At 31.5% G+C, this 18503-nt stretch overlaps 1 protein-coding gene across 3 annotated transcripts; it reads left to right on the forward strand.

Moving 5' to 3' along the window:
• The first annotated feature begins 86 nt into the window (after positions 1-86).
• LOC100744731 (lysine-specific demethylase lid) lies at positions 87-12829 on the forward strand. Of its 3 annotated transcripts, none has more exons than XM_003489724.4 (18): positions 87-599; positions 3556-3772; positions 3850-4010; positions 4099-4464; positions 4552-4830; positions 4899-5391; positions 5479-5606; positions 5696-5890; positions 6835-7295; positions 7383-7644; positions 7730-8552; positions 8631-8839; positions 8929-9153; positions 9261-9345; positions 9426-9826; positions 9963-10083; positions 10221-10363; positions 10597-12829. In XM_003489724.4, exons 1-18 carry the CDS (start codon positions 369-371, stop codon positions 10729-10731), a joined length of 4935 nt encoding a protein of 1644 aa, XP_003489772.1. In that variant the 5' UTR covers positions 87-368; the 3' UTR covers positions 10732-12829. The 3 variants fall into 3 exon arrangements, with proteins under 3 accessions (XP_003489772.1, XP_012241416.1, XP_012241415.1); XM_012385993.3 differs by having other exon boundaries at positions 10666-12829; XM_012385992.3 differs by having other exon boundaries at positions 8929-9141.
• The last annotated feature ends 5674 nt before the right edge of the window (positions 12830-18503 follow it).

Raw genomic sequence — 18503 nt, forward strand, 5'->3', positions numbered from 1 at the left:
AGTTCTATAATCCGTTTTTCGATGCAAGATGGCGCCACTATTGCATTGTAATGAAGTAAGGGAAGAAGAGGTAGGTTTACGAATCACGGAATGGGGCTATGGGACAGTTGCTCGTGTGCGAGGTTTCGTGTGATATCGTGGTTAGTGTTTACTGTTTGTGTTTTGTGCTTATTGCATACATTGTCAACTGCTTCTCACGAGGTACACAAATGCAGTTAATAAAGATGGTTTATCGAAGCAGATTTCTAAATAAATTGCTGCAACCGGTAACTGAGTAACGGTGCTAAACCTGACGCGAGGTCCTCACCCGCGTTAGGTGCCGTGTGGGCCACCTATCCGCGTCCAAGCTGTGTCGAGGCATTCAAGTCATGGTATCGAGGTTCGACACGAACTTCGGTTGTGAAGACTTTTTCGGGACTTATCGTTGCATCCAAGACATGGCTTGTGATCGTGGTGATTCGGACTTCGAGTTCGTCATACCTCCAGAGGCGCCGGTTTTCGAACCGAGTATCGAAGAGTTTCACGACCCTCTTGGCTACATTGCAAAAATACGACCGATCGCAGAGAAGTCTGGCATTTGTAAGATCAAACCGCCGCCTGTGAGTATCATACCTACTATCAATCTTTTTCTTTTCCTTGCTTTCTCTTTCGTTTACCTTATCATAGGAAGGACATGTTATACAAGCATCATCCTTGTTCCATGCTTAAAGACCTAAGACTTGAACGAATGGATAACATTGTATTTTCTTGTGATTCTCGTGAACGTGCAGATATGCACACACGACCTCGTTTACGCACTATGACGCTTCCGTACGAACATCACATAGCCGTGACATCATAAAATAAATGAGTTTCTATGTAACATGTACTTTAGAAAAATTCAATTAAGTTAAAGGAGGAAAATTCGTTTCTCCTCGTATAACATGTTTCTTTTATATATATATCAATAAAGATAGATTTTTCCGTTCGCGTTAAAAAAGTACGGATCTGGCAAAAGTCGTGAATGTTTCGTATCGATACGAGTCGTAAGATAATACGATCGAAAGGGAAGAAAAGACTTCGATTTATTATCTCGGAGGGTTTTTTTATTTTGTATGCGTATGCTGTTAGCATTTATATCGACATTTCAAGATGCAATACACACGTCAATATCTTCACGGGTTAGAATAGGAAGTAGAATTGGGAGTGACAGTATTCTGAGGAACTACTAAAAAAATTCTGAAATGAAATATGTTCGGTACTCATTTTATTGCGACATTAATATCGTTATAGCTAGAAGGTACGCTATGTAAAATGGCCGAGACAATCGAAACAATGTCACCTTAGGAAAACGTCTTGAAATGTTTCGGAAATTCTATACGATATCCATGACATCGACAGAGGAAGCGCTGAAATAATTATCAGCGTTTATAGGTAAAGATCTTTTTGATACAATTCTGATATCGTGATATTGTCGATATGGGAATCAGTTTCGTGTGTACCCAGAAGTAAAACGATTTTACCTAAAAATATCACAAGTTTTTGATGAATAAATATGCTTCGTTGTGTCATATGGCAATTCTCTTCGAGAATCTCTGTATTTGGTTTGTTCTAAGAATTTGATATAATTTTTTTTTGTTTTAATTTCGTGTTTTACGAAGTAGAAAGTACCGATGCGCAGTACCATCGAATTTTGCCATGTTTTTCGCTGCCTATATATACAAATATGGAAATATCAGCTTTGTGTAAAATATTCAGATTTCTAGTTCAAATTCCATAAATTGTTCGTTTAATTTGTATCACCGTTAGAATCTATTTGAGCCACCATTTTGTTTTCACATGTGAAAAGAAAGATTTTACAATATAAATCGTAAAATTATGTTGATCATGAAAAGGACAAATAAATAATGAGAAATTAGAAGTATACCTTCGATATAAATTGAGTGTCAAAAATCTTGGTCTTTTTATGCATAAATATATAATCGTCTAAAATGCATCATACAAAACGCACGAACAATATAGCACACATAGGTAATAATTTAACATGAATTATATAAAATCTGTACTGAGAAAATTACGCAATCATTGTTTTTTTGAATGTATTATACACTTTTTTCCCCGAATGAAAGTATATTTTTATATATTTAAAGCACTAATTTTATTACGAATCACATTATTCGAAATTTTATAATTATTCAAGTAATTTAAGGGTATGGTGATTTTCACAAATTTATCATAACGTGTATAAATTTAAAACATAAAAATATTATTCTCACAGCTTTTCACGTAAACATTATTTAGATTTATAGCATATACTGTTTTTAGTCTAGCAACGATAAATGTATCATTACGACTGCTAATGTTCCTCTCCATGCCAAACACTTTAACTTTGAAAAAAATTGATTGTTTTTACCATTGTTATCTCTTATTGTAAAATCTTTTGTCTAACTGATAACTTTGATCTAATCGTAATTTGTATATTAATCTAGTTATCTGTAATTCATTACTCTTTGAGAAAATTCATATTTTGTAACGGGATGACGCCATTACGGAAATAACTATGGTCACGGCATTAAACGGGCGTCGTATATGGAGAAAATCTTCATGATATTTATATATTTTCAACTTGAGATGCAGCAATATGCATCATGTTAAAAATATGTCTAATTTTTTATTGTGTTGATATAATTATATAATCGTTTGTAAACATATTAAATGTTATATCATCACAACAAAATCATTCACATTTCTATTTCGATGGCTGTTTTATGCTCTTTATTACTTATTGTTTCTAAAAGTCGACTGATCTTACAATGGTGTTGCGTCACGGTGATGAGATGAAGCTACGAAAGCATTTATCGATTATTTAGATATATATATTTATATGTTACTATGTATCTCATCAATAAATTTCTGATATTTTAGAACAAATAAAATTAAGACGAAAGTAATTTCTCTGCTATTTCCTTATGCTAGATAAATATCAATAAAAGACCGTAATTATATTTTCATTACTATATATGCTCTAAATGCTAATCCGTATTTTATTAAATTAATTGAATCATCTGAAGACTTGTAAGTATTCCGACGTATATCGAATGCAAATCCAGATCGTAGTAAATGTGTATAATTCGCAAAATGTACTATTGTAACTTTTTTTTGTATTATTCTTTATATAAATGACATTATATAGATAAATATTATAAATGATTAAATAAATTTATATTGTTCTTTTAATAAACAGAGATATGTATAAATAATCCAGAATTTTTGCATCTCTAGGATGCTTATTTTACATAATTTTCACTATACTTAATTTGTTTTGTTACCGAATTATTTGTAAATATTTAGGGCCTCTTTAAGATCTTATATAATAGTTATTAACAATTCATATTCTATAAATACTACTATAATACATATATACTAATATAATACTAAGTTACTTTGTATATTGTATCATCTTATGTATTTTATACTTTATTTTGTATGTACGTGTAATGTATGTATTTTATATTGTAATAGATAAGATATGTATAAATCAATTTTATGAATTTTTCTTTTCTCTTTTGTTTGTAGAATTGGCAGCCACCATTTGCTGTTGATGTAGATAAATTCAAATTTGTTCCGAGAATACAAAGGCTAAACGAATTGGAGGCAAAAACCAGAATAAAACTTAATTTCTTGGATCAGATTGCAAAATTCTGGGAACTTCAAGGTTCATCTTTAAAAATCCCTCTTGTTGAACGCAAGGCTCTTGATTTATATTCTTTACATAAGATAGTTACCGATGAAGGTTTGTTGTTTTATTATTTAATTGTTAATATTTTACTTCATGGTTTCTAAATATTAATACATTAATGTTATTTTTAGGAGGAATTGACACAGTTACGAAGGAAAGGAGATGGGCAAAAATTGCAAATAAATTAGGTTATCCTTCTGGTCGTAGTGTTGGAAGTATTCTAAAAAATCACTATGAACGTATTTTGTATCCATTTGATGTGTTTAAACAAGGAAAGACATTGGCAGATATTGTAAGTTATTTCTTATTTAGATGCTGTACATTTTTTTTTTTTTTTTTTTAATAATTAATGCGCACATGTCATATGTTGAATTATACAGAAAATTGAACCAGATTCTAATGTAAATGAGAAAAAAGATAGAGATTATAAACCACATGGAATTATATCACGGCAACAAATTAAACCCCCACCTGAGAAATTTTCCCGTCGTTCTAAGAGATTTAGTGGTCAAGAAGAAAAGCAGGAAGTATCTATTAAACAAGAGGATTGTAAAGAGGAATGTGATTCTGACAATGATTGTAAAGATGGAATTAGAAATAAACAATATGATGATAAAGATAATAGTAAAGAACTTAAAAAATTACAGTTTTATGGACCTGGCCCAAAAATGGCTGGATTTAATACCAAAGAAGGAAAGAAATCAAACAAAACTAGAGGTGTAAAACTTATTTATGAAGTTGACCCAGTGAGTGTACATCATATGTTATTTAGTTATGACCTGTATTTATACAATTTATTTTCTCTTTCTTAATTCATGTGTGTATTTTTCTAGTTGGCAAAGTATATTTGTCACAATTGCGGAAGAGGTGATAATGAAGAAAGCATGCTTTTATGTGATGGATGTGATGATAGTTATCATACTTTTTGTCTTATGCCACCTTTGACAGAAATACCAAAAGGTGATTGGAGATGTCCAAAGTGTGTTGCTGAAGAAGTTTCCAAGCCAATGGAAGCATTCGGTTTTGAGCAAGCACAAAGGGAATATACACTTCAACAATTTGGTGAAATGGCTGACCAATTTAAGAGCGACTATTTTAACATGCCTGTACATGTATGTTATTTTATTATGTATTATAATGTTGTAATATACTTGCAAATATTGGACAATACTTTTTGTAGATGGTGCCAACATCACTAGTAGAAAAAGAATTTTGGCGAATTGTTTCCTCAATTGACGAAGATGTAACAGTCGAATATGGCGCAGATTTACATACAATGGATCACGGATCGGGATTTCCAACAAAAACAAGCGTCAATTTGTTTACGTGTGATCAAGAATATGCTGAATCTTCATGGAATTTGAACAATTTACCAATTTTACGAGGAAGTGTATTAGGTCATATAAATGCTGATATTAGTGGTATGAAAGTTCCATGGATGTATGTTGGAATGTGTTTTGCAACATTTTGTTGGCATAATGAGGATCACTGGAGTTATTCAATCAATTATCTACATTGGGGAGAGCCGAAAACATGGTATGGTGTACCAGGTTCTGAAGCGGAACGATTTGAACACTCAATGAAATCGGCTGCACCAGAATTGTTTCATAGTCAACCAGATTTACTTCATCAGTTAGTTACTATTATGAATCCAAACATTTTAACGAATGAAGGTAATACGATATTATTTTTAATTGCCATTTCGTTAAGTATATACTATTTAGTATAAACTATCATTAATATTTATATCTGATTTTTAGGCGTTCCAGTATTCAGAACTGATCAACACGCGGGAGAATTTGTAGTGACATTTCCGAGAGCGTATCACGCAGGTTTTAATCAGGGTTACAATTTTGCTGAAGCCGTGAATTTTGCTCCCGCTGATTGGGTATACTATCATTTTAAATTCTTATTACCAACATATTATATTATATCCATGTTTGTACTTAGTTTATACAGTTATTCTATGTTTAATAGCTCAAAATTGGACGAGATTGCATAACGCATTATTCAAATTTAAGACGATTTTGTGTATTTTCTCATGATGAATTGGTGTGTAAAATGTCATTGGACCCAGACTCATTAGATATAGGAATTGCAACTGCAACTTATCATGATATGCTTCAGATGGTAGATGATGAGAAGAAACTACGGAAGAATCTGTTGGAGTGGGTAAGTGACATATTTCTATTTTTCAAATAATATAATTTTTATTTTTTAAATTTGATGCAGATATCACAAATGTATTTTAAAAATAAAATACTTATAGGCAATACAACTAAATTGCTAAGTTTATCAAATTGCATATTTATGTAATTTACTAATTATTATAAATATATATTTCATCTTTTGTTTCATTAAAATTTATAAGATGCTTGGCGTCTAATTCTTTCTTGAACTCATAAGTATTTTTAACGTTTAAATGTTGCCTCCAAAATCACTTTCTCACATAGAACAGATTATAATTCTAAATGCAAAGCCTAATATATTTAGGTCAAATGGTATAGTATATGCTGAGACATTCCCTCACAGACTTACACATACAACATTACACGTACACGTCGGCAAACATACATAACCGTAACCATGCGGGCACACGCGGTGAAAGACGTGTGTGCGGCTGATATTACCAACCATTGGGCATCGTAGTTTCACCGACGTCGTTATAATCATCGTTAATGCCTTTATATTTCGTTATTTTTGGTTAGCCTACATTCATATCATTAAAATAGTTTTTGTGCGATCGTTCCTTAGTTATCAACCTTGACTTGTTGATACCTATTTGGTGTGTCTCTCATTTTGATTATATAACTTTTATTGGCGAATAGAGGTTATGTTTTTAAAGTCTTGCCATGATGCTAAACAGGCGTTGTATTTTCTCTGTTGATTCAGAGATTTTTATAGTTTTTCTTGTAATTTTGTTGAAAAGTATCTTTGTTAATTTTAAACAAATAATATATTTGTAAAAATCTTTTCTATTTTAAAGTGTTCTTATCTACAGATGGATACATGTGTTTCATTGATAATCTCATTCTGCGTTGTAATATTTCTTTTAAAATGTAAGAATGGTGTATGTTCTCATGAATGATCTTTGTGGTAAAAATTATGTCTTTCAGGGTGTAACAGAAGCAGAACGAGAAGCATTTGAACTTTTACCAGACGATGAGAGACAGTGTGAAGCTTGCAAGACAACCTGTTTTTTGAGTGCAGTTACATGTTCATGCCAAAGTTCTCAATTAGTTTGTTTAAGACATTTCACAGATCTTTGTGATTGTCCTCCAGATAAGCATACATTACGTTATCGCTATACTCTAGACGAATTACCAATTATGTTACAAAAATTAAAATTGAAAGCAGAGTCATTTGACTCCTGGGTAACAAAAGTAAAAGAGGCAATGGATCCTGATAAAAAGAGTGATAAAATTGAATTAAGTGAATTAAAAGAACTGTTAAATGAAGCTGAAAGTAAAAAATTTCCAGAAAGTGAATTGCTCACAGCTTTAACAACTGCTGTACAAGATGCTGAAAAGTGTGCAAGTGTTGCGCAACAACTTTTGAGTAATAAACAACGTACCAGGTATTATGAAGTTTTTAAGTTTATGTTCATATTAGATATCACTATTTGTGTTAAGATAAGTTCACTTATTTGAAATTTTTTATACAGAACCAGACAATCTGTTGAAACTAAGTACAAGCTTACAGTAGAAGAATTAACACTTTTCTATAAAGAAATAACAAATCTGTGCTGTGAACTCAAGGAGTCTGATGGTGTAAAATTTATACTTGATCAAGTATTGCAATTTCAAACAGAAGCAGAGGAACTAGAATCTAAAGAGGATGATTGTGATATTGAACAGTTGGAAAAATGTATTGAATTTGGAGATTCTATTTGTATTGAACTACCTCAACTCACACATTTGAGACAAGTAAATACATAAATATAATGTAGACACGTATTTGACAAGAATATATTCGTGTTCTTAGATATATAATCACATTTATTTATTACAGAAATTAACACAAATACAATGGCTTGAGGAAGTAAAGTCTGTTCAAGAAGATCCAAAGTCAGTACATCGTGATGATTTAGCAAAATTAATTGAGAAAGGTATGATAATGCCTCCTCATTTAAGTATAGAAAATACTCTCTCAGAGTTGCAAGCATTAATGCTTGCAATTGATGATTGGGAAGAAAAAGCAAAATTATATTTCCATACAAAAAATAGACAAACTATTACATCTCTCGAAGAATTTATTCGTGAAGCTGATAAAGTAGAAGCTTACCTACCAAGCTTAGATGTCCTTCAAGATACATTAAACAAGGCAAAAAATTGGACAAAAATAATGGAAGAGATACAAGCAAGAGATAACTTTCCATACTATAATACGCTAGATGATTTAATAAAAAAAGGTAGAAATATTCCACTGCACCTAGATGCTCTTCCGATCTTAGAATCTACTCTTTCACAAGCAAAAACCTGGAAAGAAAGGACAGCAAGAACATTCCTAAGGAAAAATTCACATTATACTTTAATGGAAGCTTTATCACCACGAATTGGCGTTGGTATACAAGCGTTAAAAGCTAAAAAGAGTAAGAATGAAGATTCTATAGGACCTGTATTTGTCTGTGATACAAAATTGGATGATTCCAATGATTCAGCTACCGTTGTAGCTGCGTTTAAATTAGCTGAACAACGCGAAATGGAAGCGATGCGAAATTTAAGGGAAAGAAACTTAATGAAAACCGAAATTGACGATTCAAGGTATTGTGTTTGTCGTCGACCAAGATTCGGGCTCATGCTTCAGTGTGAGCTTTGTAAGGATTGGTTTCACTGTAAGTAATATTTTCTCATTATAATGAATATAGGTGTTGAGCTCAATTATAATTAGTCAAAATATATTGTAATTTTAGCAAACTGTGTACCTTTACCAAAGACATCGTATAAAGGAAAATTTCCAATGTCAAGAGAAATTAAATTTTTATGTCCATGTTGCTTACGTTCACGACGGCCACGGTTAGAAACGATTCTTGCACTTTTAGTTAGTCTTCAAAAAATTCCTATTCGTTTACCAGAAGGTGAAGCATTACAATGTTTAACGGAACGTGCAATGAATTGGCAGGTGAGGTCTATGTAAAAATTAACGTTAACAAATCGAGTTATAATATATAACGATATACATAATATACATAGTATACGTACATCGAATAGGATCGAGCTCGACAAGCACTAGCCACGGATGAAATTTCATCTGCACTGGCAAAATTGTCTGTATTATCACAAAAATTAGTGGAAGCAGCTGCAAGAGAAAAGACAGAAAAGATTATTAGCAGCGAACTGAAAAAGGCAGCAAATAATCCTGAATTACATCAGAGAGTACAAGCAATTGCCCCACTCAGTGGTGTGCATTCAGATGATAGTGTAGTTAGTATTGCGGTATGTCTATTATATAAATAGTATTATATATAGAATTTGCAATATAGCACAATATTTGAAATACGTCTATATTATATACTATTGAATATATTTATGATATATTTTAGGATGATGATGACGACATTGTTACTATAGATGATGATGAACCAAGTTGTAGTACATTCAATAGTAACGAACATGCGTATTCCTATAGTAAGATCCTCTCTCACATAAAATAATAAATGTTAAAGATATAAACGTAGTATTCATGATGTTTATGTTTTCTTTTACAGTATCAAAAATTCAACGTAAAACACAATCAAATGATGCAACGGAAATTGCGGTTGTACTTTCACAAACAGCAAGGTTACGTCTTGAAGAACTGATGATGGAAGGCGATTTATTAGAAGTTGCACTTGATGAAACACAACACATCTGGCGTATACTATGTCATACAAATAGTCCTAGTACGGTTCGAAAATATGCATCATACGAGGAAGTCCAAACTAACTTGAATCAGGATATAAAGGATGTAAAAAAGCGTGGAAGGAAAAGAAAATCCGACGAATTTGAATTATTGAAAAAACTTGGAAAACAAAAAGTGGAAGAAAAGAATTTAGCTAAGCGCAAAGCATTGCAGAAAGAAAAAAAATCAGCCAGTTCTCTAGTTCCAATAAAGCGTGGACCTCGAAAGGTATTTAAATTTAGAAATGCCTTGTATATATTAGCGAAGCTTGAATTTGGAACATTTCCTAGTTAAAAATACTTTATATAAATACGGTGTTTGTTATGAATCTGTTGCTTTGGTTTCAATTAGACGTAAATTTTAGATGAAACGTAAAGAAGGAGAAGAAGGCCCAAAGAAAAGGGGTGGTAACAGGAAAAAGACCAAACAGGATACTTCAGACGAAGAAGATGATTGTGCGGCTGTTAACTGCTTACGACCTAGCGGTAGGAATACTTCACATATTTCAACAAAATATTTTAGTATAATTATATTTATTATTACATTTTGTGTGTGTGTGAGCGCGCGCGAGCGCGCGCGTGTGCTATTCTATATATTATTGTTTTGTTTTTGTTTATGTTAGGTAGGGAAGTTGATTGGGTACAGTGTGATGGTGGCTGTGAAGGTTGGTTCCACATGCATTGTGTTGGTTTAGATCGTACAGAAATTGCAGAGGAGGATGATTACATATGTAGTAATTGTAAAGAAGCAGAGCAAAACTCAACGGTAAGTTAAAATTAATATGCTTAGGATGTCATTGCTACTTTTGTAGTATTTTTAGCTGCTTGGTGAAATTTAAATCTTTTCTCTTTGTTGTTTTAGTTTTACACAGAGTTTCAATTACTTCCCAATTCTTGATTTCACTTGAATTCAGTTGAGTCTTAAGTTTTTTTCATTTGTTAAGTAACATTATATTATAGTTTTAGTGCAATATTTTTTTTGTGTTGTCTATACTGTAGTCAAGAGCGCCAGATCCCCTAGCTGAATCATTAGGCCTGGATGCACTTCTTTCCCTTTCTCAATCTCAGGGATACCAGGGCACAGATAGTGAAGCAGACATTCAAGAAACCACATCCTTCGTCAAGACTTACTAGCCTACTTTACCTCGTTAGCTCTGTACAAGGCTAGGATGTTTATCAATTCAATTGGCTGGGAACTTGCAGCCCGACAATTAATATCATCTACAATCATCATTCAGTCAGTTGGTACTGCAGATTATTGGATGCTGTTTGATTACTGTTGCGAGCGGATATTGGAGATAAAGTATTATAATGCGGTCGAATTGCAATCTTGACGATTATGAACATTATTTTTTTATTTTGATTTGGTACCCTGTAGAGAGGTATCAACTTTTTGTATGTATTATATTGCATTGTATTTTATTTTTCTAAGATAAAACAGTTGTTTATTAAGAAGATTTGTTGTTCGAGTCCAATACATTTATTTATACTGAAGGAAAACTAATTTCATGCATTAATATTTAATGTTAATTTATAACATGAAAACCTGCTTGCTTTTAACCAAAATAAGATATTAGTTTTGAATTAAGTATACGATTTTGATTAAAAAAACCTTTTAAATTGTAATACATATTGTACAGATCAAGTATCGCGGATGAACCGTGATATACTACTTTGCTGTTTATATGGGATTTTAGAAAACGGATATTTTGCATCTCATTGTAACTCTTATTTCTTATGTCTCGCTGCAACGGTCGATAGGAAATACAGGTTTTGCGAGACCAACGACTGTTGAATAATTAACGATATGCATTAGCATTATTCATAATGCGATCTATAGTGTGAATGTGACGCTCTTTTCCTAAATAACATATGGAAAAGATAAAAAAAATGTAAAAGATAACGAAGAAAGGAAAGGAGGGCATAGTTTGATCTAATGATTTAGACGATCTGTGACAAAAAAGAGATATTAGCGACGGCGATAACATATATAACAAAGAGAAGTCACCTCAGATTACTTCTATTCGAAGAAAGATTCCGTCGGTTTTTGTATCGGGTTTTAATTGTAATGGTGTAAGAGAACTTCCCTTGCGTTAAAATAGTATGTACAGATAGACTGACGTATGTGTGTATTAAGGTAGATATTATACATATACATATTCATATATATATATATATATATATACACATATATATATACATATATATACATATATATATGTATCTTATATATATATAAGAAATTAGGTTGAAATATAGAAGTAAGTCACAGTTTGTATAAAACAAAGAATTGACACGCAGATACATAGCATATCTAAATCTGCCTTCCTGAAACAATTGATCGCAATTCATTGGATTTTGGACCAGAGTGTACAACTTATATAATTTATACAAATCTGTAAATCATTTAATTTTTCGTTTCATTTCATTTTTCTTCTCACAAACATCTAGAATATCGTTTTATATTAAGGTATTATTGATTTCATCAAACAATTCCCGAATGGCCTAAAAAAAAAAATACATTTTATAATGTAAATTCTATTTGTAGTATTATAAAATATTAATTTCTTACGATTTCAAACGATTAACAGATAGAAATGTTCGTTTCAATCCTTATGATTGTATTACGCTTTGTAATATTTAATAGGTCGATAACTTTATACCTTGGTGTGCCGATCCTTTCATTTTATACGCTCAACGTTAGTTCGCGTTCAACATTTAAAACTGCTAACTGTCCTATATTGTTAACATTTACATGGTGTAATGCATCGTTGTAGTATAATTAAAGCTTACTTATTACTTTGTACATTAAAGTATTATAAAATCACTAAATGTTATAAAGACGATACTTATACTAACGATAAAATATATTCCGTAATAAACCATTTTATAAATGTTGTAAGTGTTGCAAATATGGATCTCATTCTCGATAAAAAAGAGCGGAAAAACGTAAGAGATACGTTGTTATCCATTGGTGTGAAATATAGGTTACAAAATGTAATTTGTGTATTTAATGTTGACTCTGGTACAAAACCGTGTTTCGTATATAAGTTAATAATTACATTTTCTAATTATTTTTTAATATGATTCTCGAACTGGCTTTCTTGTCCTTTTTTTTATTTAGACATAAAAATTTAATATACTTAACTCTTGTGCAAAAGTGTTATGTGCGTGTCTCTATCTACTAATGTGGTTTTTTTTGCATGATGTGCCAAGAAAAACTGCATTGTGTAAAGAAAAGAAATAACTTTATTGTGGGTTTATCGAAGAAGCTGTGCTCACAGCATGAGAAATTTTGTATAATTACTTGTTAAAGAAAACGAATTTCAATCATTGAGTTTCCATATGAACTAGAAGCTATATGAATGCATGTTATGTGTGGGATGACACGGCGTACAGTGTGTTTTAAACATTTGCATATCAAAACATACGATTCGAATCGTCGATGTTAGCATAAATTGAATGAATTTTGTTAACGAATGTTCCACTGTTAGATGTCGTAGCTTAAGGAAATAGTAATTGCTCGATCAATGGTTAACAGAATTCATTTTAAAATAACAGTAGCTATAGGAAAATACCAACATATTATATTATACATAATCCACGATTAGTATGTTGCGCGTTTTGTTTAAAACAGACTGTAGGTCAAAGATTCAATGAGACATGTGTACACATATATATTTTTGTACAGATACAAAAGAAGCTCGATAATCTCCTTGATTATCGTTCCTGGCAACGCGGGAATGCAGTGAATTTCTAACGATAGTGTTGTTTTCGCGTTTAGGTTTTTCGAAATATGAATTTTTTTTGTTTCTTTTCGTAATAAAAATAATATATATATAATAAATAATAATGTATATATATATATATATCATATATGTAATATATGATAATGTATATATATTATTTTATATTATATATATTATATATATGTATACATATGTACGTACATTGGTTATCGTATTTTATACAAAGTACTTAGAATCATTTTTTATTAATCGAGATGAGCATTGAAAAAAAAGATAGAAAAGGAAAAGAAGAAAGAAACGAATAATAAAATTATATGCTTTATGAGGTGGTACACTATCATTAAAAATACATTGTGAGACTAGTGACATAAAAAGAAAGATTGAAATTGCGTGATTACTTAGAGCTATTGCAAAATGGACATATTTGAACGTTGTACTTTATTATTGAAATATTAGCATACACTATGCTGAATACTGATCAGTCGTTCGGCGTAATATAGGCAAGTCCCTACGCGTTTCCAAGCAATTATACTAATCATCATAATGAAAGAAATTCATTTTTCATAATTTTCATTGATAATAAGCACAAGGTGTTTAGTACTGATTTTGGTTCTCTTTTGTAACGAAATATTTGACGGAACGTGCACCCGATAGTAGATTAAAAATTTACCGAATTTATTTCAGAAGGATATTATTAAACGAAGTATTGTGCGTTGTTTTCATAAGTCAAAGCTATAATTATATGTCATTAGCTTTACACGTAACACAATTTAATTTTCATGTGCAGCTAATATTTATTTCAACATGTAATTTTGTTTCTTTCACAATTGATCGATGAATTCACATTTTTTAAGGGGAGGCAGGCTGCTAAAAATTTTATGATATATTGAAATGCCTGCAATTTTAATTGAAATTTATATTTTGTGATATCGTTGTAAACTGCTTGACCACGATGATAATTATTTTTCTGCTAATTAATATTTATTTGTCATTCGCGGTTTTAAAACGCTAGCTTAATTTTTCTTCGACTTACATATGACGATTACTTAGTATTTATTCGATCGTTCACATTCATTCAAACGACATAGTCAAAAAATGTTACTTAATTTTCGTTGCACCATTGCTAGTAACCATCTTTATGTTAAACTCGATTGTTTCTTTGTTCCTTTCTATTCTGTATATTATGCAGAAAGATCAGTATAGACCCTTTTACGTTAAGCGTGTTTTGGTTATTCCGAACTTTACACCTCGCAAAAAGAAAGAAAACTTTTCACCAAAAATTTAGTCGATAGAAAACCATTATCGTGTATCTATGTATTTATTTTACTTTTATCTATTTGTGTTTTTTCGATTGTCCTTAAAAAAAAAAAAAAAAGCTAATTCCATCACGAGGAAAGCTTCCAACGAATATACGATCTTTTATCATCATCACTTGCGTAAATAACTATTTTATCGTATAACATAGTAGGTACATCGTTTATTTCCTTTATACGCGAATCATTTTAGTCAGAAATATTTATGAGACAGTAAATGTAACCTAGGGCTAAATAGCGTTAAAGTAGCCTTTATTTGTAAGATTATATCACTTTGATTTCCGATAAAATATATTAAATGTAAATGTGTAAGTACATGTACGTTCAATACCATAAACTGTTTTTTCTCTTGCTTTTTTTTCCAAACAGTTTAAACAAAGAAAAGCTAGTATATTAGATAAAAGGTACAAATTTTCAACGTTATGATAAAACAATATGATGATGCATTAGTAGTATCTGGGAAATGCATCCGACGTTTAAGACATTTTTTTCTTAAAAATAGTATCATTGCCGATCTTCTATGATGTAACATTATTTAAAAGAGGTCGACGTCCGTGGAAGCGTGTTCGTGTGACCGGCAGGAGAGATAGAATGTCAATAAAGAGCGGCGGAACATGAAAGTTCGGCGAGACATGAATTTCTCGTCTATATTACGCACAACGGGAAGTTGAATAAGCCTGGTCTGAAGAAGATTCGTATTTGTGTAGGATAGAGCTTTCGGCAAAACTAATATTTCAGGCGTTAGAAGAAGGATTAGAGTGTGAATATGATTTTTCAAATGAATATTCAAATTTTAGCCAGGTCAGCGATCTACATACGACATAGACAAAGTCTATTTTTTTTTTTTGTATTTTTTTGCATAAATTGATTTCGTATAAAAAACAGATTTCTATTTTATTTTTCAAAGGTGCTTTTGTTTTCCTTTCGTGTGCTTTTCGTCGATAACAATCATGTCCGTTCTTTATTATTAAGCGATGAAGAGTAGATTAATAAAGAGTAACATTACTAATTTAAATATCATTCGTAAATGCGCGCTGGGATTATGTATATTGCTTTGTCCATTCGTTTAAACAATGCCTTCCAATAGGAAATCGAGCATGGAAACAGACTGCACGTCGCATCACGCAATTTAAGCGAGCGTTTTATTGTCTCTTACTGTATGTGTATGTAAAAAAAATGACTCACTACCGCGGGATTTCGTTGTTCGTTTCTTTGAGTCTAAAAATCGGCGTCTTGTCTTATCGTGGCATCTTCGTCGTCATTACGTTATACTTTACAAATATATTCTTTAATCCATTCAAAAATACTAAGTTCCAGGATCAGCTTAACTTCGCGAGAAACGAAGTTGTTTCATGGTCAATCGAGTCACGGTTTTCCTATTAGACATTCCATTTTAATATTTCACCTCGCGTTCAAACGGTAGCGAATATATCACTGATATTATCCACAGGCGATAATGTTAGCAGCAAAACTAGTAAACAAAAAACATTTTGAAAACGAGGTATGCAATAAAGGTAATGGCTATTGAATATCATGTCTCCTTCTCTTTTATTTGTTCTTGATAGAGCAGTCGCTATATCGAAGCAGAATAATAATGTACAGTGACTCACGAAAGCTCAAACGATCATCATGGAAAAGTTTTCTGGATGTTCTTATGTTCGTCGTATAACATTTTCTGGAATTTCTTTAACTTTTTAGCGAGATACCACTATCGTAATATGTTGGCAAAGTTTGAAATGCATATAGAAGTTACGAGATATGTATCGACAAATATGTAGAGGTCGTAAAAGTATTTGGTAGACTATGAATAGCTGTTGCAAACATATAGTTAACGTTAAAGGTGTTCTTTTTAAATATATTAAAAGTTTATTAACCTAATTAATAATTGATTGCTCGGATATCTTTGCAATGTGTATGTTTGCAACAAAGATTTTGTAACTTCGGATTCTAAATTTTGATATTCGTGATAGTTGTGTCTCGTTAGTATACATTTATAGAAAATTTGGAGATGTACGATATATTCAAAGTAGATCACTTATTATAACATTTAGTAGAAGAAACAAAACTTTGCTTATGTTCCACTTCTTTAATTAAAAATATGAATCTGCCTAAATGTCCGTGACGTAGTCACTACGGTATTAATGAAATTTCAAATTATTTTATATAACGCGAATTACATTCAGATACATTCTTGTGTCACTGAGTTTCCGCTTAAGATATTTACTTTTATTCTACAGACGATTTTACATATGTGCAATTTCCTGTGTATGAAAGTAACATTTCATTACCTTTATGGTATGAGATACTAGCAATTCCGTGACATGTTAAGCAATTTTATCATAAAGGCAATTCAAGGTAAAAGAAAAGAACTTAATCCTTCGCAGAACGAGCATTATTTCGTTTAATAAGAATTTTGATCCAATATAATTTGGCGAATATATGGTGACGAATCGAAAAGTATTTTATGGTTCTTATTTGGAGAAAGAAGGAAACTATGACGAACGAAGTGATTCATAGAGAGAATGTCTTCTGTCAGATTGAAGAGACGCTCTTTGGACAACTTCCGCCCTCAGGTTTTTAAAAGTAAAGCGCTTTGATGGTGGAAGGGAGTCGATCCAAATAAGAGATGCTTTTGTTCTCTAGAATATTCCACATTTCATCCATAAAACATAAGTTGAAGCGTAAAATGTCAGAATTGAATATTTTTTACGTTACAGGATATTTATAAAAATATGTTTATCGACCACTATCGAGTAGAATATATCGTAGAAATATAACAGAAACGTAGTTAACTACTTGCCTTATATCTGCAAGTCAGTTTCCAAACTGATCCTTTGTTCATATTTTAATTTCATTACGTAAGTAAACGGTTAATGTTCAGTTAAAAAAAAACAAATGACTCACGCACTTCCATTAGTTTAAATTTATCGCAAGAAAATAACGTAAATAATAATAAATTTTAAGATAAATTTAAGAAACAGCTTCTATTGGGTTGGCGACTAAGTGATTGCGGATCTTGTCATTATATGGCATTACTTAGTTTCCAATCCAATACTACGTTATCACTTTCCCGTACTTTTCAATATATGTAATCGATAGATGCTGCCTCGGAACAATTTATATGTTATAGTTCTATCCGACTCGAACAGAGGCAGTTTAGATTTATAAGAAAGTTTAAATCAAAATCCACTTCCGATACCTCAGACTGCGAATTATTAAATACAAATTACACATAATATTACAAAAGTAATTTATATGGTCTATATTGCTATAACGGTGAACAATTAAACGCTTATTCAAATAGCTCCCAAAGAAATGATAAGGCAAGGAGTCAACGAATATATCTATATATACATATAATAAGTAGACTGCGTATATTTAATAAGTTCATGTTTTCATAAATATAATTAAGAACATGAAATCTGGGTAAAAAATTGTTTTACCTGTTAAATATTATAGAGAGTATTGTACTTTGGGTATTTTATATCAATATCGCATATCACATGCATTCTATGCACTTTTGCACCTTTAAATTTTTCATAAATGCATAAAAATCCACAGTCTGATAATGACGATTCGATATTTCTGGTTTGAAATCGTCAAAAATTTGTTCCGTCAAAAAATATAACGACTGAAAACAAAGAAAAGAGTCAATAAAGGATTGTTTGTGTGTTAAGCAGATAAACTAAGCACGATAATGTTTACAACTTATAACATTTGAAGTTTTTCGATGAACCTGGCACGGACCTGTCCTATGGTGTCAAGACAGCAATGTCCCTTCTTTCTGGTTCGGTCGTTTTCGGGTGTGCTCGGCTGGCTGGCGCGCGCTTCGTTTGGTGTACGG

The sequence above is a fragment of the Bombus impatiens genome, unplaced genomic scaffold (genome assembly GCF_000188095.3).
Source record: "Bombus impatiens unplaced genomic scaffold, BIMP_2.2 scf_0362, whole genome shotgun sequence".
Classification (NCBI taxonomy): domain Eukaryota; kingdom Metazoa; phylum Arthropoda; class Insecta; order Hymenoptera; family Apidae; genus Bombus; species Bombus impatiens.